This window comes from Pezoporus wallicus, unplaced genomic scaffold, assembly GCF_028554395.1.
Source record: "Pezoporus wallicus isolate ANWC-B61680 ecotype Strahan unplaced genomic scaffold, APGP_CSIRO_Pwel_v1 contig_2, whole genome shotgun sequence".
In the NCBI taxonomy this organism is placed as follows: domain Eukaryota; kingdom Metazoa; phylum Chordata; class Aves; order Psittaciformes; family Psittacidae; genus Pezoporus; species Pezoporus wallicus.
The window spans coordinates 849,520-876,494 of NW_026639478.1; the positions used below are offsets into that span (position 1 = coordinate 849,520).

At 45.0% G+C, this 26,975-nt stretch overlaps 1 protein-coding gene across 1 annotated transcript in view; it reads left to right on the plus strand.

Moving 5' to 3' along the window:
* Positions 1 to 26,975, plus strand: part of RIPOR2 (RHO family interacting cell polarization regulator 2) — a 64,548-nt gene that overhangs the window by 14,831 nt on the left and 22,742 nt on the right. The window contains 7 exon segments of the mRNA XM_057414708.1: positions 17,394 to 17,520; positions 18,764 to 18,919; positions 19,607 to 19,685; positions 19,954 to 19,977; positions 21,011 to 21,064; positions 23,748 to 23,897; positions 24,809 to 24,872. Of these exon segments, the coding sequence (XP_057270691.1) occupies positions 17,394 to 17,520; positions 18,764 to 18,919; positions 19,607 to 19,685; positions 19,954 to 19,977; positions 21,011 to 21,064; positions 23,748 to 23,897; positions 24,809 to 24,872 (654 nt within the window).

Below are 26,975 nucleotides of genomic sequence, written 5' to 3' on the forward strand. Positions count from 1 at the left end.
CACGACACTGCGGGGGCCCACACCACCCGCTGGGGATCAGCTCCGTTCTGCTCCGCACCGCCCGCGGGGGGGCGGGCCGCGGCTGCGAAGCGCCTCGCAGCAGCGCCCCCGCCTCCTCCTCCTCCGCCTTGTCCCCATCCTTCTCCTCCTCCTCCCTCCTCCCGCAGCTCCGCAAGGAAAAGCGGCAGCGGCTGCGCTCGTTGCCAGAGCGGCGGTGCGCTGGGCTCGCAGACGGGCTGCCCGCCCCCCTCCTCCTCCGTTTTCCTTTTTTTGTTCAATTTTAAAATTTTAAATGATTCTTTTTTAATTCTTCGGGGCTATAATTAGCTCTGCGGCTGCGAGCGCTGCCGCCGGGGATGGGGCGGCGCGCTGTCCGCGGAGCGCTGGGCTGCGGCGGGAGAGCGGCGCCCCGGGACGGGCTGTGAGCGGCGGCCGGCGCGGACAGCCTCGCTGGCACCGACAGGTACCAGCACGGGCTCGGGGGGTCGGAGCGGGAGAGAAACCCTTGATAGGAGGAAGGGGGGCTCCTGCTGCCCAGGCAGGACGTGGCCGAACCGGGATGGAGAGCGTCTGTGCCCGAGCGGCTCCTGACCCCTCTCCGGTGCCACCGCCCCGCCGGTCGCGGGGGTCAGGCGGCGACAGGTATTTGTGGCTGGACAAGGGAGTTCTGCGCGGCGTCCTGTGTGTGCGTCTGGGGTGGGAATGTGAGGAAAATCTCGGCTGTGAGTGGGTGTTCGCTGAGGGATGTGAAAAGCTGTGCGGGGGAACGAGTTTAATGGTTTCCCAGCGCGCGTGGAAGTGCTTAGCCTGGTTTCCATAAAAAAAACTCTCAGTCTATTAGGTCTTCTATTTCCAGTGAGCTTTTATGGTATTACTGGTTGGAGGAAAGCTTAGACCCTCTTAAGTTCTCCTTTCAGTCTCTAGCTCGTTCCCAAGAACTGATGCAAGCGTACTACACTCTGGCACAGCACTTCAGTTTACCTTTGAATGCTCTGGTTACAAAAGGTCAGCCTAATCTGAGCTGGTCTTTCTATGGCTGTGTTAACTGAGCATTTTGCTGTCTCTCATTCAAAGTTTCAAAAAGCTTCTGGAAACTCTGTGTGCGAGTTTGTGTGCGTGTGGCCGTTCTGCCTTTGCACCCTTTCATACATCTCCCTGAGAAGAGCTGAATGTGTTTTCATGTGTAATTTCTGCATTCATTAATCTGGCCGTGCATTCAGCCACGCTCATCTTAATTACCATGTTTGAGCTGCTGTCACGCAGCTGGAGCCCGGGGCAGGGAACACACTCCCAAACAGAAACATTACCTTCATGTTCTCCAGTGGCTAATTAGGTTTCACAAGCATCCCTCTCCTTCTGAATAAACAAGAGCGAAAGCATACCCAAACAGGGGGCTTAAGGAAGGAGGCAAGAGGACGGTGTCTTTCCTAGAAGGTGTCTGCACTTGCTGCCCAGCTGTCTCTGAGATTTTCACACACTGGAAGATACATAAGTGATTTACTGTGGCCAGACTCGAGGAAGGCATCTGCTGAGCCGGGTTAGGAGCATGGCTTTATAACCATAATGGGCAAATGTGACAGAGTGCTCCATGCTTAAGTAAGTGTGGGTGGCTATATATTAAACAGTGGGAGTGTAAAGGCAGCAGAATCTATCTTTTCTTCTGTAAATTCAGCCTTTGCTCAGCCAGTAACTGAATCACTAGGAGAGTCAGTTAAGATGGTGTCTGCAATGGCTGCAAGTGCAGGGGAGCACTTGTGCAATGTGGCCTTTTAAAATCCTGGCATCCATATCATTGTGCTGGTTTAATGCCTGACATTCAAGCAGCACTTCCCTGACAAGGTGTGGGTTTAGGGGGGTTGTTTGTTTGTTTGTTTTAATTTGTAAGAAGGAACAGATTTCATTTCTTTTCAGGATCCTGCCCTGGGATCAGAGCAATTAGCTTTTCTGTATCTCTGCTTCTCCCTAGAATGACAATCCAGTTATATCTTAGAGGTTTTTCTATAGCGGAATGAATATTCCTTAAACATTTGAGAATGTATAAAGGGACAAGTGTGTGGTTCAGGATGAAGGAGCATCCCTAAGCGAGAAGGTGGCTGTACTTCCTTGTGGTCTCATGGCACATGACCACTTTATTCACCAGTATCACAGAGCAAACGCTCAGGGTACAAGCGGTACAGAGCACGACTTCACAACTCTCAGCAGCGCATTCACACGGCATGCAGGGTTACATTTTGCTGTTTGATATTTTTAAACCCAAGCAAGCAGAAAGGTAAATTCCACACAAAACACTCTGCTGGGAAAGGTCTGGTTCTGGGGAGAGCTGCCTTGCTTCCCCACTGGGAAGAAGTGGGAGTGAGAACTAAAGGCAGCATTGGCTTTTTCCAAAAAAGGGATGGCTGGTCTGACTTGGGCTTTTTTTTCTCCGCATGCTATACATGTGGCAGTGACAAGCTGCTCACTGACAACCCACTTACTGGGGTAGTTTTCACCACTCAAGCTAAGCTGCGAGCAGCAGGGAGATGGGCAGGTTGTGTCTGTGCCCATTGAGCTAGCACGGAGCATCAGCTGAAAGCAGCCAGGGAGGGAAGTGAGGAGAACGATGCCTGAGTGTGTGCTATGGCACAGGCTTCTTAGAGAGGACATGAGATAGGGGTCTGCCACATCACTTTCAAGCTATGTGTTCCTGGATGACTCTCTTAACAAAATGGGAAGAAATGTGGTTATTTTCACACTTAGCCGGAGCTTGGAGGTCTGTGTTCTGTTCACTTAGCTTCCAGTGCTTGCTGCTCTTCTGGCAGGAAGGTTCTTAGACACGTTTCTCAGTCAGATTTTCAAAACTAATCAGCAAGGGCATGCACTACTTTTTTCCCACTGGCTCCAAGATGTGCTTGCCCTTTGAGAAGGCAGAGAGGAAACACTGGACACACTGCGAAGTTAGAAAATCAAACTCCAAGTCTTGTGAGGAAAGCAATTTTGCTCTGAGGGACTTCACAGGCTGTGGTGGCTCCAGTTTGGATGCGCAACAGTGTAAACGAGAATTCAGTTTCCTGTAGTGAAGTTGCCAACATCTTTGTTTCCCTCACTGCCCTTCAAACATTCAGTTTTTCCAGAGCAAGACAGGAGGGCACTCTGTGTGGAGAGGAGCCGGGTGGCTGGAGGAGGAGCAGCTGGATGGGCTTAGCCAGCTCCCTGTGAGAGGGCTGGAAGCAGAGCGGCAGCAGGAGCCAACCCTGCGTGCAATAAACCAGATCATATTATATATCTCTGCCTAATGTCAGGAATGGCTCAGTTCAGGCTAGGCAGCCAGCTCACTTTGAACCTCATGACTGTCCTTCCCTGCATACCCCAAATCGAAGCAGAAACTGTATTTTCCTGGCCACTGCTGCTCAGCAGCTTTATTTTTGCTCCTCCATGCAAATGCTGCTCTTGCCCTTGCTTATCTGCACCCATGTGAGCTGAGTGGCTGGGCTAGGGCTGGCTCACTCCTGCCCTGTCCCATTCTGTCCCATTCTGATGGGATGTGGACCTGTTGGAGCAAGTCCAGAGGAGGGCCACAAAGATGATCAGAAGGTTGGAACGCCTCTCCTATGGAGACAGGCTGAGAGAGCTGGGCTTGTTCAGCCTGGAGAAGAGAAGGCTCTGAGGAGACCTGTCTTCTAATACCTAAATGAGGCCTACAGGAAAGCTGGAGAGGGACTTTTTGTAAGGGTGTGTAGTGATAAGACAAGGGGAAATGGCTTTAAACTGAAAGAGAAGAGATCTGGATTAGACATTAGGAAGCACTTTTCACTATGAGGGTGGTGAGGCACTGGCACAGGTTGCCCAGAGAAGTTTCGGGTGCCCCATCCCTGGCAGTGTTCAATGCCAAACTGGACAGAGCCTTGTGCAACCTGGCCTAGTGGAAGGCGTCCCTGCTCATGGCAGGGGAGCTGGAACCAGATGATCTGTAAGGTTCCTTCCAACCCAAACCATTCTATGATTCTGTGGCCTTTAAAGGTCACCCAATCCAAACACCCTGCAGTCAGCAGGGACGTCTTCAACTAGATCAGGTTGCTCAGAGCCCTGTTCAACTTGACCTTGAACACTTCCAGGGATGGGGCATCTACCACCTCATTGGGCCACCTGTTCCAGTGTTTCACCACCCTCATCATAACAAATTTCTTACTTATATCTAGTCTAAATCTACCCAGGTTTTAGTTTAAAACCATTACCCCTTCTCCTATCACTGCAGATCTGCATCCAGGGGGTTTGGATTCAGCCCCTCAAGTTTTGGCTTTATACCTCCAGCTTTGAAGTATCTCCACTTCTGGGTCTGGTGCTGCTGGGAAGAGAGAGGATCTCGCCCTCCCTGACCACGTCCAGGTTAATTAGGGAGCAGCAGCAAGGCTCCAGGAATTGGCTGTATCCAGCCGTGATCAAAAAACAAGTGCCAGTACATGCTGGTGTACACCTCGAATCACCTTGGTGCTCCTGAATTGCTTTTTGGCAGCCACAAACACAGACCTTGCTTTGGTCTTCACATCCAGGCTCTGCACCCAGTGGCCTCAATAAGAAGTGAGTCCTCTAAGCATGATGCAAGAACTAACTGGATTTTATTTCCTAAAGTTACCTTTTTCTGCCATGTTTTTATGTTAGAAGTGTATCCTGTATTTTCTACTCCCCAGCCAACACAAAAGAAAGGGTATATAGCACAGAAGTATGCAAGCATCTTCCTTCTCTTCAATGGAAGGAACAAATTGAAGCTGACAGTTCCCTGGACCCAGTGCAACACATGAAGTAGTCACAATCATACAGTTTATTGTCCAGCCCTTTTAGAGCATCAGAAGCTCTCTGGTCTCTGATGCCTGCAGTAAGCTGACCTTGGCTGGCAGAGCCAGCCACCTCATTACTGCTGTCCCACTGCTCACAGCCTGCCCTCTCCCCTGGCCCTCAAACAGCCCTATTAATTGCAGCAGCTAGAGCTTCCCAGGTCAGGCAGCCTGCTGGTAACCCTTCAGTGACACGAGATCTGTTTCACATAATTCCTTTTGCATGAAACCTTTTACTTATTATTATTCAAAACCACCCAGATATTTGTCAGACTTTACTTTGTCCTGAAAACATTGCCAACAGAAAAGCTTGAGGCCGTCCATCAACTCCAGAAAGCAGTTGCAGCAGAGCAATCACCAAGGTTCTGGTTTTAGCTTGTGCTTTCACCTCTACAAAAGACCAGGCTAGGCTGACTATTTAAACATTTCTATCTGAGCTGACCAAAGGAAGGAACTCATTTACAGTGAAATCCGTTGGAGATAGGCAAATAAGCACCTGCAGATAGCTGCAGGAGTTCATGTTTCAACAGACAGGGCAAGGTTGAGCACCCCAGCTTCCTTTCTCATTCCCCAAATTACCATCTCACTATCTGAGCAGCCAAAACAGCTTGACTTGTCCCTCAGTGAGGCATCTTTCTTTCTTGATTTTATCTTGCATCTGCTGCAGACTGAGGCAAATTGGAGGAAAAAATAGTGTTTGTACTGAACATGCCCTTTGAAGATGTCTCGGGGAGTGGGGCTTGTGCTTGGGGCTGAGATAGTGTCACTTGTCTGTGGTACTGTCTCAGGCAGGCAGGTAGGTAGGGCATTCGATGTAGCTCTGTAGTCGAAGTCTTATGGGCGTTTTCTAATTGTATAACATGAGGGAAAGGGCCTTTTCCATAATTAAGCAACCTGACATCCTCTGTTGGTATTTAATTTAAAAATGTTTGGATTTAAAACTTTAATTGTGGTAGGGACGTATGTTTCAGCTTTGTGCAATAACATCCCTGCGAGCAGTCTTTGGCCAGGGAGTCTTCCCGGGTACGAAGACACACTTTTCTCTGCCCATCCCTGCAAGTGTTGCTGGATTATGGTAGTAACAGCTGTTCTGTGCCTTTTTCCAACCATACAGGCATGTCCGTGGATGAAGATGCTGTTGAAAAAATGCCAATGCTCAATTAAGTGCATAATGTGTCAAGTCCTGCATGACTGACTGCCCTTTGCTTGTCTTGTTTGGTACATCCGCAATATACCATTTTGTTAGTTCAAAGAAGGACTTGGAGGTTTTCACAGAGATGATTGTGGGGCAGGAAGCAATTGGCTGTGAGGTGCTCTTTGAACGATGAGGCTTTTTTCTGAATTCAGTGTAACAGTCGCAGGCCACATCTACTTAGATATACACAAGACCTTATGCATGAGAATAGATGTCCTCTAAAGTAAACAGGGGCAAGTGCTCAGTTTATTAGATACTTAGATTAATAAAGCCGAGAGCTGGAAATGCTCTGTAAGTCATCTGTGCTACACAAAACCAAACCAAAGCCGTTTAAAAAAGGTTAAGGCTTCAGCTGAGGCTGGAAAATAATCAGCTTAAAATCCTGCCTGCATATACTAAGGTTTTGCTTTCTTTGAAATCAGAGGGGGATGTTGCCATCATCTCCCCAGCTGGACCACAAAGCCTTGCTTCCATGCATGCAGGTGCTGGACTGGAAGCACTTGCAGTATATTTGATTTCCATGCCCTACAATGAAAGCTAAAGATCCCTGATGATTAGATAGCTTTTCATCTGGAAGTTATCCAGCAAGGGGCTGCATTTTTCCCCATTCTTTCGTGTCCCTGCCCTTAAAAAGAAAATAATCGTCCTTCCTGGTACAGAAGAAGGGACCAGTGAATCCAGTGTAACAGCTCCTATGTGAACATAAACCAAATGCTGTATGCAGAATTTCTGCAGCCACTTTTTTTTTTTCCTTGTGGGAATGTCATGCTGCTGTGAAGTGAAGAAGACAATTGCTTCCATTGGCAAAACGACGAACTAGTTTTCCATCATCTTATAAACCCATTATATCCTCCTTTTCCTATACCCTCAATGACAGACCATCACTTTGATGTGAACTGAAAAATGCAGAAATCTCAACAGAGAGGGAAACGAGGAAGGAGTGAGAGGGAGAACAAGATAAGGGGTCATTCTTCTAAGCTTGCCATTAGCCTGCAATAGCCCCAGTGGGTTTTTCCTTTAAATGGCAGACTCTGGAAAAGCAGGGCTGTGGTGAGATGACTGCTGCTTTAATTTGAGCAATGCAAAGTTATACGTCATAATTGCCTTGTAGTCCAGCAACAATAAACGCTGTCAGATCTATTCATTCCATGCTCAGTTTATCTGTAATGTCTCCGTGCCTGAAAGACTCATATGGTAACTAAACCTATAGCATGGCTGGACAGTATGACTTTTAAACTCAAAATTTTTGTATTTAATAATGTATTTAATTTGTATTTAACTCAATTTAATTTGTAATTAATTAGAGATTAAATTTACCAATTTAACCTGACTAGATCTACTTGCCATGTATTTAAGTGTTTCATCAGGTTTGCTCTGACTGTGCCTGTGACAGTAAAATACAGGCATTTAGGATTGGTCTCAGGCACTAATGGCAACAGGCACAGACCAGACTGTATCCGTGGCATTAAACTCCCCTGTTCTTCAAAAGAGGAAAACACATGAAGACTGCTTTGAGAATGGTCCTTGGCCCTTGCCAGTTCCCAGACCATGCCCAGTAGTTGTGTGGGAGAGCGCAAACTGGCCCAAACCACATCTGTGCCAGCAATTGCCCAAGCAGCGTAATCTCCTTTGCCCCAGGGAGCAGAAAACCCTTGCAGATTCAAGAGGGAACAACTTTCCTATGATGAGAGACTTAGAATCATAGCAGAGTTTGAGTTGGAAGGGACCTTTAAAGGTTATCTTGTCCAATCCCCTTGCAATAAGCAGGGACATCTTCGATTAGACCAGGTTGCTCAGAGCCTGATCCAACCTGATCTTGAATGGTTTGAGGGATGGGGCATCTACAACCTCTCTGGGCAATCTGTGCCAATGTTTCACTATCCTTATAATACAAAAAATTCTTCATTATGTCTAGTCTCAATCTGCCCTCTTTTAGTTTAAAACCATTACTCTTTCTCCTATCACAACAGGCCCTCCTAAAAAGTCTGACCCCAACTTTCTTATAAGCCCCCTATAAGAACCGGAAGGCTACAATCAGGTCTCTTGCACATAGCAAGCACCTTCCTGGTTTTGCTCACTTTCCCTCTTGGTTGTCAGATCTTTTCTCCAGTACGAGCATCATTAACACAAGCTTTTCCAAGAGGGACTCTTCATAGCACAGATTTCCCTTATCCCTCTATCCTGCATCAAATGTATTTCAGCTGCTTTTTACAGCTCCTTTAATGATCCTGGCTGAAGAAGGTAGTGGTTTTTGGGGAAGTTCAGGCTGTTTAGTGATATTAGATAAGGACTGTTGTCTATTATACCTTCGAGAGTTTTTAAAGATTAAAATACTCTAGCCAGAAGAATAATAACCTCTGCCATAACTTTAAATATAACTCATAGAAATCATATATGTAAGGTCTTCTTTACCACAAGATTCAAGTATTGAATTTAAATGGACTGAAGACAAAAGACAAGGGAGTAACATCTGGGCACACAGCTTCTCTTAGTTGTGCATGGACGGTGTTCAGCTACATGATGTACTAGAGAAGAGCTTCAGACACATGCTATAGCCAAATACAAATGAAGTAACACAGGACTTTTACGGCAGTGCTCTTGTGAGGTGTCGAAAAGATTAAACAAATCCATTGCTGCAATGCTCCTATCTGGGACGAGAATGCTCAGCTTTAAAGATCCTCTGCCCTTAAACATGTAGTTTTGTATCTTAATATTTTAGTGAGCAACATGACATTAAGAGGGCCCTTGAAATAGAATGATCAATAAACATCCAGGCCGGTTTAAGTCACCCTAATCCCATGTATTTAAAGAGGAGTAGCAAAGTGTTTGTATCTCATTAGCAACTGAAAGGTTTTAACAACAGTGCTGTTTTACTTTCCTTTCAAGGATGAAAAGCCTGTCTTATTTGTTTAATTTAGCTGGCTCATGCTTATATTAGAGCGTACCTGGAATGGATACCAAGTACAGCTACAATTTGTCTGTCTTGGCTGAAGCGAAACAAATAATCTCTAGAGCAGTCCACTGGTTACCAAAATCATCCTATGTGTCTCTTTGATGCATTTACTTCCCTGCAGATGCAAAGAGGTTGTATGTTCTGCTTGCTGTCCTTGCCCATGCTGCTGCCATCTGCATTAAATGAGAGTTGTAAACAGCAGAAATACTGGTGCCAAGTAATAAAGGAAAGCAGTACTCTTAAGGATGATTTTATATTAAACACTACTGGGTCATTGCTTTTCTCTCCTGCCAGTGAGAAGGTTTTTATGTTCATTGCTTACACAGTCTGAGAAAGTGAAGCCACTCTGCTGCTTGTACTTGACACAAAAATTTAGGTCACTGCTCAGAGTCATCATGGATTTTGACAAAAGACTCCCACTGGAGTTGCATCTATTGATATCAGGGATGACTTACCCTCCTTGTTCTCAGATCATACTCATGGGCTCATCCACCTGTTACTGTTGGTCAGTAAAGGCCAAGGGAGACCACCAGCACCACTCATGGCTTCCTAGGCCTTCCCTACCGCTAATGCTTTCAGAAGTGCAGTATAGGTTGATTGCTTTATGTGATCTGAACTGAGAAACTGAAATTCCACCCAGCATGTGCGATCAGCCAGGCAGTGTTCAGTGGCTTGAGCTGAAAGAGGTAGAGAAGTACCTAGGCTGCTGCTGGACAGAGTAGCTCCCACAGCCTGCTTGGCATCATGCTAGTCTTAGTGCTTAACACAAGATCACTCCTCGTAGTTGATCTCCTAATACAGGGATAGAGAACAGAACAGCACAAAGCCTTCCACCTTTACTACTGGGTAGCACTGCTGAAATGACAGCGTGATTCATTGCTTGTGCAGGTCACTCGCCCTGAATTGGTGTTAGGGAAAGGTGTCTTCAGAGCACAAGAAGATAATTTTCAGTTGATTTTCAGAAATACATTTTCTTTAGGTTACTTGCTGGCACTTGAATGGCAGGGGGGGCTTTGTTTTTAATTAAATCCTTGATTGCCATAACGAATAATCAATGATGAGTAGGATTGGAGCTGACTTCTAATCAAAGATAATTCTGCGTAGCGGGGTGGGTTTGAAATGAACGAACGTCAAATCTGATTAGACAGCTGGATTCTGATCCCCCAGCCACATTCATATACACTGTTACAGACCAAATTTTGCTTATCTACACTAATTCCAGCTGAATATGATTGCTCCGTGTTCCTTGTGCTGTAAGGGAATGGCATTAGGGAGGGTACCATGTGGGCTCATGCACACACTCACTCCAGCTGCCAGAGAGAAACAAATGCTGGAACTGGGAAAAAGGAGGTCAGTGACCATGAACCCATCTGTCCTGCACGGGAACCATTTAGGATCATATTTATTTTTCTTGGGTTTATGACAGTGGAATAACTCATTCGCATTTCCCTCTCCTTATGTTTTTGGTATGTGCCGTACCAAGGGTAAGGAGCAATGCTGTGAGTGTTTCTCTTGAGGGGAGGTTAAGCAAAGGAAAGGGCAGTTTGTAGCTCCCCAGCAGGAAAAGTGGGTCATGTACCAGGACCTCTGGTGAAAGAGTAGCAGCAGGAAGAAAGCTAATTGTGGTATAAGACAGAAGGGGTGCTGCTTTTACTTTTGCCACCCCCAGACATTATTTCTGTGCTCGTGAAGTATCGATGCCAAAGGCGTGTTTTACAGAAAAAATTCAAGATAAAGTTAAAAGTCCCCATGCTGACTTTAGCAGCTAGACTGGTGTGAAAGGTGACTGATGCTTGCTGAATTTATGGAGCTATATTGCAGCGGGAGTATCAGGTATCAGGTCCTATACATTTACAGCCACATACTCTTTACCGTTTTGCTACTGACCTTCACTGTTAGCTTTTTTCTTGCTATTATTATTGCTTTTTGGTTTCTGTACATCCAATTTGGGTAGAAGGAGCAGAACAAACAGCATGAGCTATTCCAGTTGGTAGACAATTTGTGTTTCTGCTCGGAGTGTCTAGTGATGAGCTAGCAAATACTGTAACATTTGAGTTGAAAATGTCTTTACATTCAACATAAAAAATGTTCTTATGGAAATGAGACCATGAAGTACAAGTCTTGCTGTCAGTATCAAGTCTTGGGAAGAACATTATTTGAAACAAAAGGTAAAATTGGCAACAAAATACCCAAATCTAACATTTTTGTTTCTTAGAAATAGGTAACTGTGCCTTGTGCTCATTCGCAGCGATTTCTGCATGGCAAACTAAAGCCCCCAGCTATGGACTTAAGTAGAGCTATAAAAAATGCATGAGTTGCATAAACACTTCTTTGTGCATTGTAAAAACTGATTCCACACAAACTGAAAGTGTTGAAATGAGACTGATAAAAGAAAGAATCACCGTAGGTGTCACTGCATATAAAGCAACAGTGACAAGTGAGCACAAAGCCTTTGGAGAGATCCTGCTGGATAGGTGGTGGCAAGGCTTGGATGTCTGTGGCTGGGGAAAAGACCCACCTCAGGCTGCCACCAGGGGCAGGACAAGCTGTGGTGCACTAAACTAAGATTCCTGTTGCTCTAAGAGGTGGGGCAGAAGTTTTCTTCCTTCTGCTGGGGCAGGGATATGTTGCTACCAACACCTTTGATGCCTACCCAAGCATGACCCAGGTGCTCCCAAAACTCCCATTTGAAGGAGAGGGGCCTGTGTCAGTTACAGCTCCTTCTCTGTGCAGTGCTGCTCTCTGCAGCCATGCTGGTAAGTCCACGTGGCTCTTGTTCTGTATGCTAAAATTAACATTTGAAGCTCACAGATCTGCTGGCCTTTCACCGGCTGATGTAGGCTTGGGAAGTGTGCTTGTCAGTATAGCCATATGCTGCTATTTAGGAATCTCATAGCCTTGGACTTTGATGGAAAAAATGCAAATGATTTTGTTTTGGTAACCAAGAATAGTTCTTCAGATGGAGCTCACATGCCTGTACAGCTCTGGTGAATGCTACTCTGCACAAGGAAGGAGCAGCCCAGTCACTGGGAGCATAAAATGTGCAATCAAAGCCACAACTCATGTAATCCAGTGACCAGCAGAAGACACCCTTCTACAGGTGCTTCCAGGAGATCCAATCCCACAGAAATGTTCCTGACATATTCAGGAATTACCAGTAATGCTTATAAGTGTAAAAACTCTTGTGTGAGAATTAAGTTTCTTGTGAAAGTTTTTATAATGCTCCTGAGTGCTCTTACCCATATATTATTGTCAATTCTTTATATTAGAAAAACATCCACAAGAATGTCTACATTCTCATCCAAGGTGCATACTTCTGTGCCTTCTAGGAGTCTAAGAAACATGGAAACCATAAATTCCAGGTGGTTATTTGGGATACTGGCCCTGCTGGCCTCATATTGCCAGGGTGATTCAATTAAATAAGAAGGAAGAAGTTGGAAACTAAATATTAAAAATTACTAGACTTCAAGCTACAAAAGCAAGTGACACCAGTTGAAGCTGTACTGAATAAGTTCAGCATTGAACCGAGCCTGAGTAAGTTCAGAATTGAGCTTGCTTTTTGGATTTATGAGTGCAAAGCAGAAAGAACTTCCTGGCCTTACGTGACTTCTAGGGTATAACCAGTTTCTTCCCTTACTGGATTTATTCTTTTGGAGGTGCACATTCCTGAATGTGATCTTTCTGCAATTAAAAGTTTTTATCTTTGGCCAGCTAGTCTGATAAACAGAACATACCTTGACATAGATGAAAGAGGGACATCTTTTCTTTCATTACTCAAGAAGATACCAGTTAATTTGTTAGACATTCCCCAGGTTTGCAGATAAGAAATGTTCCTAGCATGCAAAATAGAGTCAGTTGACTTCTGTAGCCATCCACTCACATCAGTTTAGAGAACACCCTTAGTTTACCTTAACCTAAATAATTACCACCAATTTTTAATGGGCACCCTGCAGAACACAGATCAGCAGAAGGAACAACATACAAACCATCTCACTGTAGGGACTGCAGCTGCTTAGATCCCAAGTGGACCTTGAAACATGTGTCATACAAAAAAATAATACAGGAACAAAGGATTATCAAGGCTCCTTTCATTCATTGAGTCCTACCCCTCATTCCTATTCAGTCAAGGATTATGCATAATCCTGAAGTGTCCTTGAAGCCTCTATTCCATGAACCCTCAGCTGCAGAGAGCTCCCTAACAGCCTACAGCAAACCCTAGACCCAGAGCTGTAACCATAGCTTCTACAAGGAGAGAACAGGGGGAATCAAGGACACCATTACCACTAGGATATTCATTGCAGCTTTACGTGGTTGCTAGCACATGTGTACCAAACCCAACGTCTCAAAATGTGGTGAATAAAAAATACTATGGGGAAAAAGCAAACCAAAAGGGGCCATGCATAAATTAGTCTAGATTTAGCACATATGTTTCTGATGGAATTTCCCCTCTTTTAGCTTGGATTGATGTCCATGCTGTTTGTCAAATACTTCTGCATTATGGGAGGTGGGGGTTCATGCTGAAGGTGATGAAGAGAGGGCAGCCCTATAGATGTGATGGCCTTGATGGTCCCTTCCCCTCTCATTAACTCAGGCTCAGCTGTTTTCCCATTTCCAGACTGAAAGGAGAGCTGGGAAAGGGGACTTTTATTTCCCTGGGGACAGAGACATCATCAATTATCTGCCATTCCCTGCTGCAAGCTAAGCTGTCAGAGAATAGGGCAGGGAAAGAGTACTGATAGGATTTCACCTTATCCCTTGACTCACTGATGGGCTCATCATTCAACTGCCATGCACTTAGCACAGGCAGTACTAATTATATTAATTATGTTTCTGCATTAGCAGTAAGCAGACTGGTGCCTTTTTAAAATGAAACGTAGGTGGTTCATTAGCTAGATATAAAAATGTAAGCATGGTCAGTGCGTCCACTGCTGAGGTGGATCTCTCAAATCTCAAAGGCATTTAATATCGTTTTAGATGTTCAATATGCTTTATATTGAGAGCAAAGCTTATGCTGTATCTAGAAGAGAGGAGCATTATGTCATATAACTACTAAATGTAGACTTAGAAACTTGATCGCTACATTGGAGTACTGCCAAAATCCCCTCAGTAGTGTTCATCTGTAGGGATACCAGTCAGGTCAGTAAAAGATCCTTGTAGACTGAGCCTTACTGAAATTATTATACTATTGACTGTATCTATGCACAGAAACAGAATACAACTGTATTATTAAATGCAGAGGTAGGTCTATTTAGTTGATAGCACAAAGGCCTGGAAATGGCTTGAGGCAAAGTATATTACAACAATGTGACAAATACTCATTACTCAAAGTGTCTTTGCTAGATGCAGGTATCATAAATAATCCAGTGATGTGGTGCCCATATGCAGCTGGTGTCTATGTGAGTCTGGGCTAAGAGGCTGCTGCTGGTGGAGTCAGTGTTATTTTGTAAGGTCAGTTGGAAGTATTTGAGATGTCAACAATGTAAGTTTAAATCTCAAGAACAGATTGTGTTTGTACAGTAGGGTCAACCTCTAATCTGACAAACTGAAAAGTAACTGGGAGATTTCATCAGTTCCAACTCTGTTACCTCCTTTAATCACAGTTTTCTTCTGTACAGAAACCAAACATACATTAATCACTAAGATTATATATAATATAGAGAGAGTACAAGCCTATCTGCACTCTTGAGTTCTGACCATTTTATGCAAAAGCAAAGCGAAAGCAGCTCCAGGCAGGTCTACAATTTGCATTTCAATTGCGCTTATTCCACACTTCCTTCTGGTATCTCTGGGAAAGTCTTAGCTACTAAAGCATTGCAAAGCCATCTGAGTGCTTGAGCAAAATAAAGAAAATAAGTAAATTCCTTTTCCAAAATTATGAAGTTTTTAAGTTTACCCAAAGGAAAACCAAAACACTTCCAGTCTCTCTGCACATGGTCACATTTGGACACAAAGATTTTGTTCAGCGGGAAACCAATTCATCTTTCATTCACATTAATACAGAATATATTAATTGTGTGGAAGACGTTAGCATTTTGAGTTTTGTATCTAAAGTAATTATATTTTTATAGCAAATGTGATCATGATTAGCACCCAGCCTCAAGCTGGTTTTATTCCTCTTATTTTTTGAGGAATGGCTGATGTTTATGCATTTAAATCTCCTCTGACTGTCAGTGTTGTTTAGCTTCTGCCCTCATAGGTCTCCAGCTGCTGTCAGGATGTGTGTTAATCATCCTATCAAACGATGCAAGCACTGAACGCTTGCAAGGGATTTTCTGCTCCTTGGCTCTCTGGACCCACTTTTAATGCAAATCCTTGTATGCAAATAGGAGCATTCGGCACGCAGCTTAACCATCTTCGGGTTATTTGCAAAACCAAAGGGAACTTGCTAGACAGACTCCCAGAGTACTGTGATGGGGTGGTTTCAGCTTTGTCTCGCAGGAGCTGGTTCTCGGTTGGGTTTGAACTGTCAGACTGGCATGGGTGGATGCTGTGCCATCTACTGGGATGTGAGGTGTGACCCTGGGAGCTGCAAAGTAGCTTCAGCCAGGTGCTGGGTAGCTGCAAGCCTAAGCAGAGCTCAGCTCTGCAGAGGTGTGCCGAGAGCCTAAGGGTGCTAGGGGTGAGTATAGGGCCAAATTCGGGCACTCACTGACTGAAGAATCAGGTATCTCCAGCTGTGGCTTGAGCATGTTTACCTCTGTGCAAGTTAGCTAAAGTGCATCCTCACTGCAGTTTCTCCAGAGCCTGCAGACAGAACTGGCCTTAACTGCAATTGCAGCCCATGTGGTTTGCCTACTCACATGCCCACTGCAGCCCTTGCTTCCAAAACAGAAAGAGGTACACTGTTTTGACTGTGCAATAGAGAAAGCTTCACATTACTACTAGCGCTGGCAATGCAAGGACTGAAAGAAACATTCCTAGCAGAGCTCTTGCAGAAATACTCCTGATAAAGCAGCACTTCAGGCAATGCAGTCCTCTCCACAGAGAAGCAGTAGCTAGCCATTACACGTACTGCCACCTCAAAGAGTATTTGCCCAGCTTAGTGCTACTAATTAAACATAACTGGATGGGGCACAGTGTTTCCCCACATGTTTGCTTTCTCTGGTGAGTGTTTGCCATGCAGGAGCCATGTAGCTTTGGCGCTTATCTTTAATAAATAGGCTTGATTGTGAAGGTTTACATCGTAAATCTGTCACCTTCACAGGTGAGTGTTTTTTTGGGCGCTTGTGATCATTCCTCATCTGTGAGGATGAGAGGATGATTTAGACTCTCACCTCCTCAGCCTGCAGGTCATGGTCTCACCAGGCATCATCTCCATTGCCTGCAGCTCCAGCCCCTGCCACACCATACTGCCTTGGCACCAAACTCACCCCTTGACCCAGCTGTTGGAGAGAAATGAACTGGGACCATCTGGGTCCAGCATTGGAGTTATCGAACCATAGAACGGTTTGGTTTGGAAGGCACCTTAAAGCTCATCTAGTTCCAACCCCGCCTGCTGTAGGCTGGGACACCTCACACTAGATCAGGTTGCTCAAAGCCGCATCCAACCTGGCCTTGAACACTGCCAGGGATGGGGCAGCCACAACTTCACTGGGAAATTTGTTCCAGTGTCTCATCACCCTCATAGTAGAGGAAGAGGGAAGCATCCCCCCTTTACCCTCATGGCAACAGCAAGTTGATGGAGCTGTTACGAACCATGCCACTTGTTTGCTATTTCTGTGCTGGTTGAAATCACCTTAGTTTGGTGTAGATGCTGAGATGGGCACTGGAAATGAGTAAACACACAGAGCAGGGGCTTCCTCTCAACATGCTGAAGCCCCTCCCCCTACCCACTCTCATTGATGCTGTGTGATGGAGGGCATCCCTTTCTCATGGAATGCTGCAGCTGTGCATATACTCACTGCATCTTCCTTCTCAGCAGCCAGGTGGGAACAGCCATGGGGAAAAGGAGCAAGGATCAAAGGGGAGCTGCAGGACTTGACTCATGTGAATGATCCCTCTTTTAAAAATGTTATTATATGCAATATCATTTTGCAGTGATGGTGAGTGCACCCTAAGAGCTCTGCACCCTCCCAGAGTAATCTCCAGGACACCCTGATGTAGCAGATGGGGACACCAGAACTGGAGGAGAAGCATGCCAGGCATGGCAGATATCAGGGATGGCACTGGGACTAGTTCCTAGTCCCACAATTAGACCCTCTTGGTGTCTCTGGCACATTTTCAGTAGATCCTGGGCTGTAAGTCAGAAGTTAAAATCGGACCATTTTATTTTTGGGTCAGGACAATTTGGCAACGCAAACAGATTCGTGCCCTGGCTCACGGCTCCTCCTGGGATTTGGTTACCCCTTACCATAACTAATGGACACCAGGCAGCCCCAGCCTCACTGCCTGCCTCTTATCCTCCTCCATCACTGACCTGCTTTCTGTTGTTTTTCAGGAATATCATCCAGGCTCCCTGAAATCATGTCAATAGGATCACACTCATTCTCTCCAGGAGGTCCTAATGGGATTATTAGAAGCCAGTCTTTCGCTGGTTTCAGCGGGCTTCAGGAGAGACGCTCCAGGCAAGTGCTGTGCTTTCTAAGGGGAATTTCCAAGTTGGGTCCTAAGGGAGCACTGGGATTTAGGGGTGAAGGTGGAAAAAAGGTGAGAGAAGACTGCCTTCTCCCTGACTTGTGAGAGGAAATCTAGGCAAAAATCTTTCTATGTATTGTTTGTATAATCAAGCTGTTACCATCTACCTTAACTACCCAAGTGCCTGTTTGCCTCTCCCCCATTAATGCAGGGCTTCCTCACATGCCTCAGAGCTGTGAGAGCATTTCAGAGAATCATTTTAATTTACTAACTTATGCAGTGATCTTTTCAACATGAGACATGTGCTGGAACACAATACGCTACCCACCGCCCCCAGTTTAAGACTGTTCCTGCCTAAAAGACAGTTTTTTCCATTGCAGTGCTGCTATGAATTCGAAACACCTCTGTTTCCCTTGCAGGGCTGCCTGCCTTCATGCCCTGCTTGAAACAGGGCAGAGGTTAGCTTTAGAGCCTTTCCTTGCACTACCCTTTAGCTAGACAGGATTTAGGGCTTTGAATCAGGCACTTAGCAAGTTATCCAGTCCCCAGTGCCCCCAGAGGCTACTTTACAATTAATTTTATCTTGTGGAAATCACTATCTCCTGGTGCCGGACCACCAGTTAGCAGCTGAGGAACAGCAGGCAAAGGGCCGCCTCCTGTTGTTAGGTCAAGCCAGCAATGGTTGTTAGATGCTGACCTGTCCCCAGGAGATTCACTTATACGTAGCACAACTATTCTCCCTCTTCATACAGAGCTAAATATGGTCCATGCTCAAGACCAGAGGCGTGATGCTGTCCTCCAGAGGCACTCTTAACTGAGCCAAATCTTCCTTAGGAGCCCCCACATTTTATGGCACAGATTATCTGGGCTCCCTTGTGTTTCTTGTACCTGGATGTAGCTCAGCTCTTTTATGGCTGTGGCTGAGCAATGTGAGGCAGGACAGGCATGGTATAAGACAGAGAAACGTCTGATGAGCCTCATAGTCAGCGCGGCATTTCCAGACCTGCATTCATATCTCAGGAAGGCAACTGGCACATCAAAAGCCTACAGCGCATGTCCCGGGCTGCTCAGACCTCTTAACCTGTAAACAAACACAGTCCTTCAACTGGCAGGCACAGCACCAGATTCCTTTCTGCTAGCAGAGATAATATCAGAAGATTTCTCCAAGCTACGCCTCCCTTGAGACGGTTGTGATTTATAGGGATTTCCTCCTCTTTGATGTTCATTTTGCAGGTGTAACTCCTTTATTGAAAATTCCTCTGCACTCAAGAAGCCCCAAGCAAAGGTGAAGAAAATGCATAATTTGGGCCACAAGAACAGCACCACGCCCAAAGAGCCCCAGCCTAAAAGGATGGAAGAGGTCTACCGAGCCCTGAAGAGTGGCCTGGAGTAAGAGCCTTTATCCTGCTTCTGATTGACACTTCCTGTGGCATTTTATAGCCTAGAGAAATGTATCACAGGAACAGGGATCCTTAACTGTAGGAGAGGAGCATATACCTATTGGAGCCTGGATTATAACACTTAGGATCTGAAATACTTGCATGGGAAACAGGAATACAGGGGGCAGAAACCCATTTCCACTGAAATTGCTAGGAAAGCTCCCAAAGGCTGGGGTTTCAAAATCAGATTATTTTTTCTTTACTCTGAATTTCTTAGAATCCTACTAAAAATAGATTTCTTAGAATCCTATCTCCTTTGAGATAACATCCCAGACGATAACCGGGCTTTAACCAGCCAGATACAAGGGCAGTAACTGGAAGGCACCAGCCCACAAAGTAAGCAGCAGATTAGCAAACTTGAAACTGGCTGTTCAGTGAGAGGAGAACACCAAGCTAAATAAGTGCTATACACAGCTAATATACAGCTAAAACACAGCTGAATACTTGGCTCCTATTTATTCCCCCAAAAGCAGCAGGGAGCTGCATTTAGGACAGGTTGATGCGGATGAGCTCTTGTCTGAAAACATATCCAGTAAAGAAAGACATTTGTTGGAGAGATTTTCTTTTAGGATGATCAGCAGCCAGCTCACTGTGTGCTGCAGAGTTCATGCGTCCTTTCTCTGGCTTGTGTTTACAGTGAGTATCTGGAAGTTCACCAGACAGAGCTGGATAAGTTGACTACTCAGTTAAAAGACATGAAAAGAAACTCACGCCTGGTACGTGTAATGCTTTTTCATTGTGTGAATGCACAGTGAACCTCCTCGAGGTGCTGGGGCAGCCAGGGGGTGGGAGTGGGATACTGAGACATTGCACTGATGCTCTTCTTCCCTTCCAGCCCTGGTCTTATTTGTGACCAATTTCTGATTTCTATTGACTGACAAATGTTACTTTCTCACGGTCCATCAAATTTCTCATAGTTCATCAAGTTTCTCATAGTGCTGTTATGCTGCAAAATTAATCACAGTTTTGTGCTTTCTGTTGCAGGGAGTCCTGTACGATTTAGATAAGGTATGTTACTCCCTTTGACACTGGTTTTGCAAGGAAGTTAGTACCCTTACAGTATATAGGTAGCTGGCATGGGAAACCTCTCAGCCAGATCTAATGGTCAGGCCAGCACTGCTGAGGGAGAAGTTATCTGACAATTTGCTCTTGGAAAGGAAGAAGTCCCACTCCCCTCCTCTTCCCAGGGATATTATCCAGAACCTCTGGCAACCAGATGTGCTCACTAACCCAGCATCAAACTTACCTTTTCAGCCCTGTCACAGGGTCCATCAAGTTAAACAGGCTCTGGGACAAGCACAGGGAAGGAAGGAGACCCCTGCGCAGGGGAGGAGGGAGACAGAGGAATGAGACCTCCTATTGCTGTCAGCTGCCAGCCATTAAAGCTGTCACCTTCTGCAGCATGGCCCTGCCAGATCCAGGTGTCTGGGAGGCTGGCACAGGCACCCCAGGGGGGTCTTGTGGGAGCCGGGTCAAGCCCTGGCTCATCCCTGCTCCTGCCAGTTCCTGGTTAGGAAAAGCTGGACATATTTCTCCCTGCAGGAAAATTTGGGTGAAACAAAAAGGAAACTTTCAAAAATGTTTCCTGAACAAGTCTGGCTTTTTCTTTCAGTCAAAATGCCAGGCCTGGTTTTGCTGTCAGAAAGTGTTTGCTAAGGAAGAGAATGGATTTTGAAATGCAAAATCTGATCAATTTTAATACTGGGTTTCAAAGTACTTGAAAGTACAGTATTTTGGGTTAAAAAGGCTCTCTGCGTTTGTTTGTTTGTTTTCTCATTTAAAAATTTTAAAAACTAGAGGAATCCCATCAAAGACAACCCCTTTTTGAAAATATATTAGGCGCGCAAGTCAGTGAATTCTGCTGTCAGCAGCAGATTAATGGTAGCAAGGTGGGCCAGCTGATTCCAGATTCAAGGGCACTGAAACCCTCTGTGTTTTGAGGAGTCATCTCTCAGATCCATGGGGACTAGCAGAGAAAGTGTGGTGGTGTCTTACTGATTTGTTTCATGTGCCTCACCCTCTACCTCTTCCTCTCCTCCAGCAAATCAAAGCAGTCGAAAGATATATGAGAAGGCTGGAGTTCCACATTAGCAAGGTAATGAGCACTCCTATCCTCTTTCTTCTGCATCTGCTCCTATGTTATTATGAAAACAAACCTTTGGCCTCCTGCTGCCCCTCTTCTCCAGGGAGGCTCACTTGATGAAGCCTCTCCCAGATTCAGTTATTTTTACTGTGATGGGCTGGTCATCAGAGCCAAAGAAAGGCTTCCACATGGTTTGTAGTCCCTGAGGTGCAGCCGTGCCCTGAAACACTCCCACCCACTGTTAGTACAGAGAGAACATAGGGTTTGACACTGGCTGGGAAAATCTATCTCGATGCACGCTTTTTGTTAAACTATAGGTAGAAGGAGAGTTGCATCTGAAAGTAATTTAATTCAGCAATTGTCTCTACCGTACGCAGCAGCTAGATTGGATTTATTCCTGGATTTCACTGCTAACGCTTTTGCTGCATGGTTTGGGGCCCACGTCCACTTGATCACATCAGTGAGAGTATTCAGTAGAGGTACTTGTGACTAATACATTTTACAGCCGGGCAAAATCCATGGCATGTATTCTTCTACTTATAAACATATCTGCTAGTGATTAGTTGCTTTTCTGAGCCTGACAAAAGACTGAATTATTTTTGATGGATGAAATGTCTTTAGAGAGTCATTTGAAAAGCATTCATGCAGCTTGAAGTGCTCCAATTATAACAACCCATCCATACCTTTCAATTTGAGTTTTCTCTTGCTCTTGGAGCTAGAAAAAAAATATAAATCATAAGGCAATAGACTGAGATTTTGTTCCCCAAACCACCTTCTCTCTTGCTGGCAACATGAATGGCAAAATTAGTGCTTAAAAAACATTTCTTTCCAAGTCCTTCCCACTCCAGCCTGCTTGGATTTAATGGCTTCTGGGCTTATTATAGGACTGAAAAGCACCGAACACAAGGGGTAATGCTGGTCAGTATTACTCAAGCTTGCCGAGTACATTAGTTCACTTTCTGTAACCCACAACAACAGAGACAAAAGGAACTGAGCTGTGCTGTGCTGTGTTAAAGCTTACAGGCTTGGGCAGGTAAAGAAACATCTTTCTTTGCAATCATAAAATGGTTTGTGTTGGAAAGGACCTTAAAATCATCCAGTTCCAACCACCCTGCCCTGGGCAGGGACACCTCACACTTAACCATGTTGCCCAAGGCTCTGTCCAATAGAGAAGGTCTTTTTCAGCAGCACCAAATCAGAGCCAGAGCAATGCATTCTGCCCCATTCCATAGAGAAACCAAAATGAGGGAAGTGGGAAGCACAGCAGCAGAGCCTGTGTATTTAGGGGGCAGATGAGCATGCCCTAGCCATGTACACATGGCAGGGCACAACATCAACCCTAGGCAAACACTTCACCCTGATGGCAGAAGTAAATACCAAGTGACAGCTATTTATAGTGTCTGTCTTTAGCTTGCTGACTTACAAAAGACATAGCAGTGACTCCAAGAGGCTTATTTTGTAACTTGGAAATGGCAAAATGCTACCTGTGCGCCCACTACCCTTTGCTGAACTCTTTCAATTTGCAAAGCAGTCCCTGTTTTGGTTAGTGATCCCTCAAGTCAGAGGCTTCAGACATCAGGTATCCAAGCTACCCTTGGAAAAAACTTAAGGCTTTGAAGCTGTCAGGAAGACCAGTCCCATTCCAAACAAATAAGCAACAGCACATTTTGTTAGAGGTTAAACAAGGCTTAGAATATGGGATTTGGAACATCCCTGGATTGTTGCATCAGCCTTATCTCTAGTGCAGCAACAAAAAGTCATACATTAACAAGTCAAGGTACTGGATGCGTTCATAGAGAGAAATTCTGCTGGGAAACATATACATTCACCAGCTATACCACTGTGGACTCTTCCTGAACCTCTCAGATGGAATAAATATATACATTTAGAGCAGGGATTAGAGGGAAAAGGGAAACCAAAGCTTGAGACTTGTAAATCCATTGCACTCTGAAGCTGGATCCAGGTGAGCAGCGTGTGACTAGGTTTTGCAAAACTTCCAGAGTGCTTACGAAATGTTGGGTGCCCAAGTCACGGCAAAGGAGTTTAACAAGATGACAAGGAAATTATCAGCCTGAGGGGCTGAAGTTCAATTTGACATCAGCTGTTTCTAAGCCCCTTACTTGTGCTGATTCTGACTATGACTCCCAGTTTCTGGAGGATGGGCAGTGAGAATTCCAAAAATCACTTCCACTTTCCAACACTACCTATTGGTCAAATACTGCAACAGCTTTGATGCATAGCTGACCTTAGCAATACAGAAGACATTGCTGGCCCTGTTAAATGTGCCATTTAATGCATCCAGTCCGATTTGGCAGTGTGAGCATTGCAGTTGCCTTTGAAAGAGTTTTTCCACACCAATATATTTGAGAGGCTTGCTGCATGCCTGCTCTACAGTTACGATTGCACATAACCCCACGTATGGGGGAAAGGGAGATGCTATGGTTAAAGGCAAGCAGGGCAAACAGGTGAATTGCTGGCAGCATTTACTGTAATGAGATTTTTACATTGGAAGTGATTTTTATCTTGTGTTTCTTTTTCACAGACTGTAACAGTATCACAGCTTCATTTGCTCAGCCCCTCCATTGGATCTAACCGCTTGGCTGAGTTTCCTTACAATGCAAATGACTTCATGGCTGGTTTTATTTTGATGGGGTTCTTGTTTTTTTTTCCAATACGCTTTCCTTTTTCCCACTAGGTGGATGAGCTTTATGAAGCCTATTGTATCCAAAGACGTCTCTGCGATGGTGCCAGCAAAATGAAACAAGCCTTTGCAATGTCTCCTGCCAGCAAAGCAGCTCGGGAGAGTTTAACTGAAATCAACAGGAGTTACAAGGAGTACACAGAGGTACAGCCTCATCAGTTTGCTCTTTTTGCTCTCATGCTGTTTGAAGGCCATGGGAACTTTGCCACTGGTTTCAGGGAGAATTTCATCCAAATAAAGGGATCAAAAGCAAACTCAGCAAAGAATTATTACTTATTTGTCTTCAACTCGATACCTAGTGAGTTAGAGAGGGTACATGGGCCCAGCAAGTTCCTTGAAATAATAATGTTTATGCTCTATGAGAGCAGGGTTACACCCAGGAACTGCTGCACAAGAAAAAAGCATAAATCTGCCCTGAACCTACTTACACTCCAACCACTGCAAATTTGGGGATAGCAGGTTGGCTGGAACCCACATGTATACAGATATCTGCTGCAACCCATCCTATTTTACTTACTGTGATCTATTTTATTTAAACAGGCAGTAGATGAACAAGGGTCTAATAGCGCTGCAAACATCCCAGCATACAAGCTGTAACACCCTTCCTAAATCTGGTGGAAGAACCGGATTGGGTCCAATAACGCCTCACAGAGCCTTTTTTTTCTTAATGTAGTTCATGTTAAATCATTCTGGGAGCCACTTTGGCATGGAGCTGCTGCTGGCACATCTCCTGGCTGGAGGGGAATGGAGGAGTGACCAGGTCATGCTTCAAGGGCCGCAACTGCCCTGTGCCAACGGGAGGATTACAGTGCAACAGAAGAAGAGCTCGGGGTTACATTCAGCTTTGGTGGGAGCAGGCACAGCTCAGCTGCCATTTTTAGGGTCAGACGTAGCTAAAGAGCAAGGATGGCTCAGCGGACTGATTTTATTGCAACACAGCTTTCATCTGCATGACAGAATCTTCCCTTCCAAATAGACCTTAAAAAAAAAAGGAAAAAAGAAAAAAAGGCAGAGAGAGGGTTTGTCTGACCTCACCGTTCTCTTTTCCAACACAGAACATGTGTACCATAGAAGCAGAGCTGGAGAGCCTATTGGGGGAGTTTTGCATCAAGATGAAAGGTAATTGCCTTTTCACCTTTCCCTCCTTTCTCCAAAATAGTAGCAGCCACTGTGCATGCTAGCGAGACACACTGCTGTGATGTGTATTTATGATAGGCGTGGTTTGCCCCCCACCACAGGCATTGTTCAGCCCTCAAATCCCCAGCTTACACCCCTGCACACTGGAAAGGATCACAGAACCAGGACCATCAAAGCTAACAGAGAGACATTCTGAGATACTGCTTCTTGTTTTCAAGGCTAATTACTTCCCTCAGACACTCCCCTGATAGCCAGAGCAATTCAGTTTCGAAGGCTGCTGTCCCCTTTGCCTTTTCATAATCCTTTAAGTAGATGACTGGGAAATGGTGTTGAATGCCCACGGAGCTGAAGCTCAAAACTTCCTTAATTTGACAACAGATGTTTGCAAGTCCTTTACTTTTGCTGATCCTGATTACTGCTATTTTCAAACAAACATAAAAAAGCAAAGAGCTGAGGTAGTTTACCATTTAATCACCTAGATAACTCTGTGGTGGCACCCACCTTTTCATTTTCCTCCTTGTCTTTATGACAGGAGACTTGACAGGTTTGCATACAATGGAATCAGTTTTACTTGAAGCATCAGTGAATCACTGGCTATTGCTAATCCTGTTATCCCTTTAAGACTCTTAAAGAAGAGATTGTAGGGGGATATCTTTTTTTGGATCTTCAATCACTGGCCTGAAAATAGTTCTAGGAAACAAAATCAGCATCGAAATACTCATGCACTCTTAATTCTTCACTTGAAATCTTGCCATTTAAAAAATCTGCTGGTGCATTTTTTAAAGCTTACCAATCTCATACAGGGCTTTGATTCTGCCTGCCTTGTCACAGCTGAGTTAGTTGTTTCTTGTGGTTGCACTGACATGGTCTAGCTTAGATTAAGTTAAAATAGTTACTCTGTGCTCTCGTATGAGAGAAACAAGTGCAGCAGCTGTTAAGAGTTCTCCTAGCTACATCCCACAGCACCAAACCTCAGGTTTTAAAGCCCCCACTCTTCAGTACTGGAAAGGCAGTCAAAGATGCATAGATGTAAAGTGACAAGATGAACACACAGAAACCAAGTCAGATATTGCTATACAAAAACTCACAGCAGAATCATAGCATGAACATGCTGAAGGAAACATGAGGTCACGTAGTGTAGAAAGGGCACTGCATCACACCAGGTGCCGCAAAGCGTTCCTTTACTTGCTGTAAATGCAGCGCAATGCACAGTTCCTGACAGCAGGACATGTTGCAGAAGATGTCATGGTGTCACAAACGTCTGTGCTGAAAAAGGTCTGGCCCCTTCTACTTTCTATGTCCAAATCCTCCAGCGAAGCTTATGAGCTCTCAAGAAGTCAGGTGCTGCATTCATGTGCGAGAGCTGAGCACAAACCTTGAACAACAGCTACCTCTGAACACAGTTCTCGTAACATAAAGAAGCCCAAATTAGAAAATAGCAAAGAGAAATGCTGTATTGTTCAGTATTCTCTAATTAGGACATCTAAGATTTCTATTTAGATAGTCTTCCCTAGGAACAGGAATACAATAGGACAATCCAGCCACTGCTAAAGCTGACAACAGCTCTAGCACAAAAGCCTGCAGATCACAGAGCAAGCCCCTCCCTTAAGTTATACTGCAGTATATCCAGCTAACTTTAGGATCTAATTTAAAATCAAAGCATTCCTCTCCCCAAATCTTATCTGTTCCTAGCCATTCCAGTGAAAGTTATTTTTACGTTGTGCCCTCTGTCACTTACACTGAAAGCAAGCCAAACTACACAGCGCTGCCAGGGAGCAGGGGACCCACACTGCATTTTTACAACTGGTATTCAAAAAAAGCCCCCCCAAAAGCCTAATTATTTTTCAAAATAAAGAGAATAAACTTCTCTGCAGGCTTAGATTACTGCTCAGGGGTTAATCAGGTGCTGAAATTAAACAGTGGAAATTTAGAAGTGCCTGTATGGAATCAGTGTGTCCTGTTACGATGTGTAGGGAAATGCCCCTCTGCCTCTTGGAAGTACCAAGATAGCAGGAGGTGAAACACCCAGCTGTCTCACACACGGAACGCAATACACTGGCCTGATGCACCAGGGGCTCTGCAGCA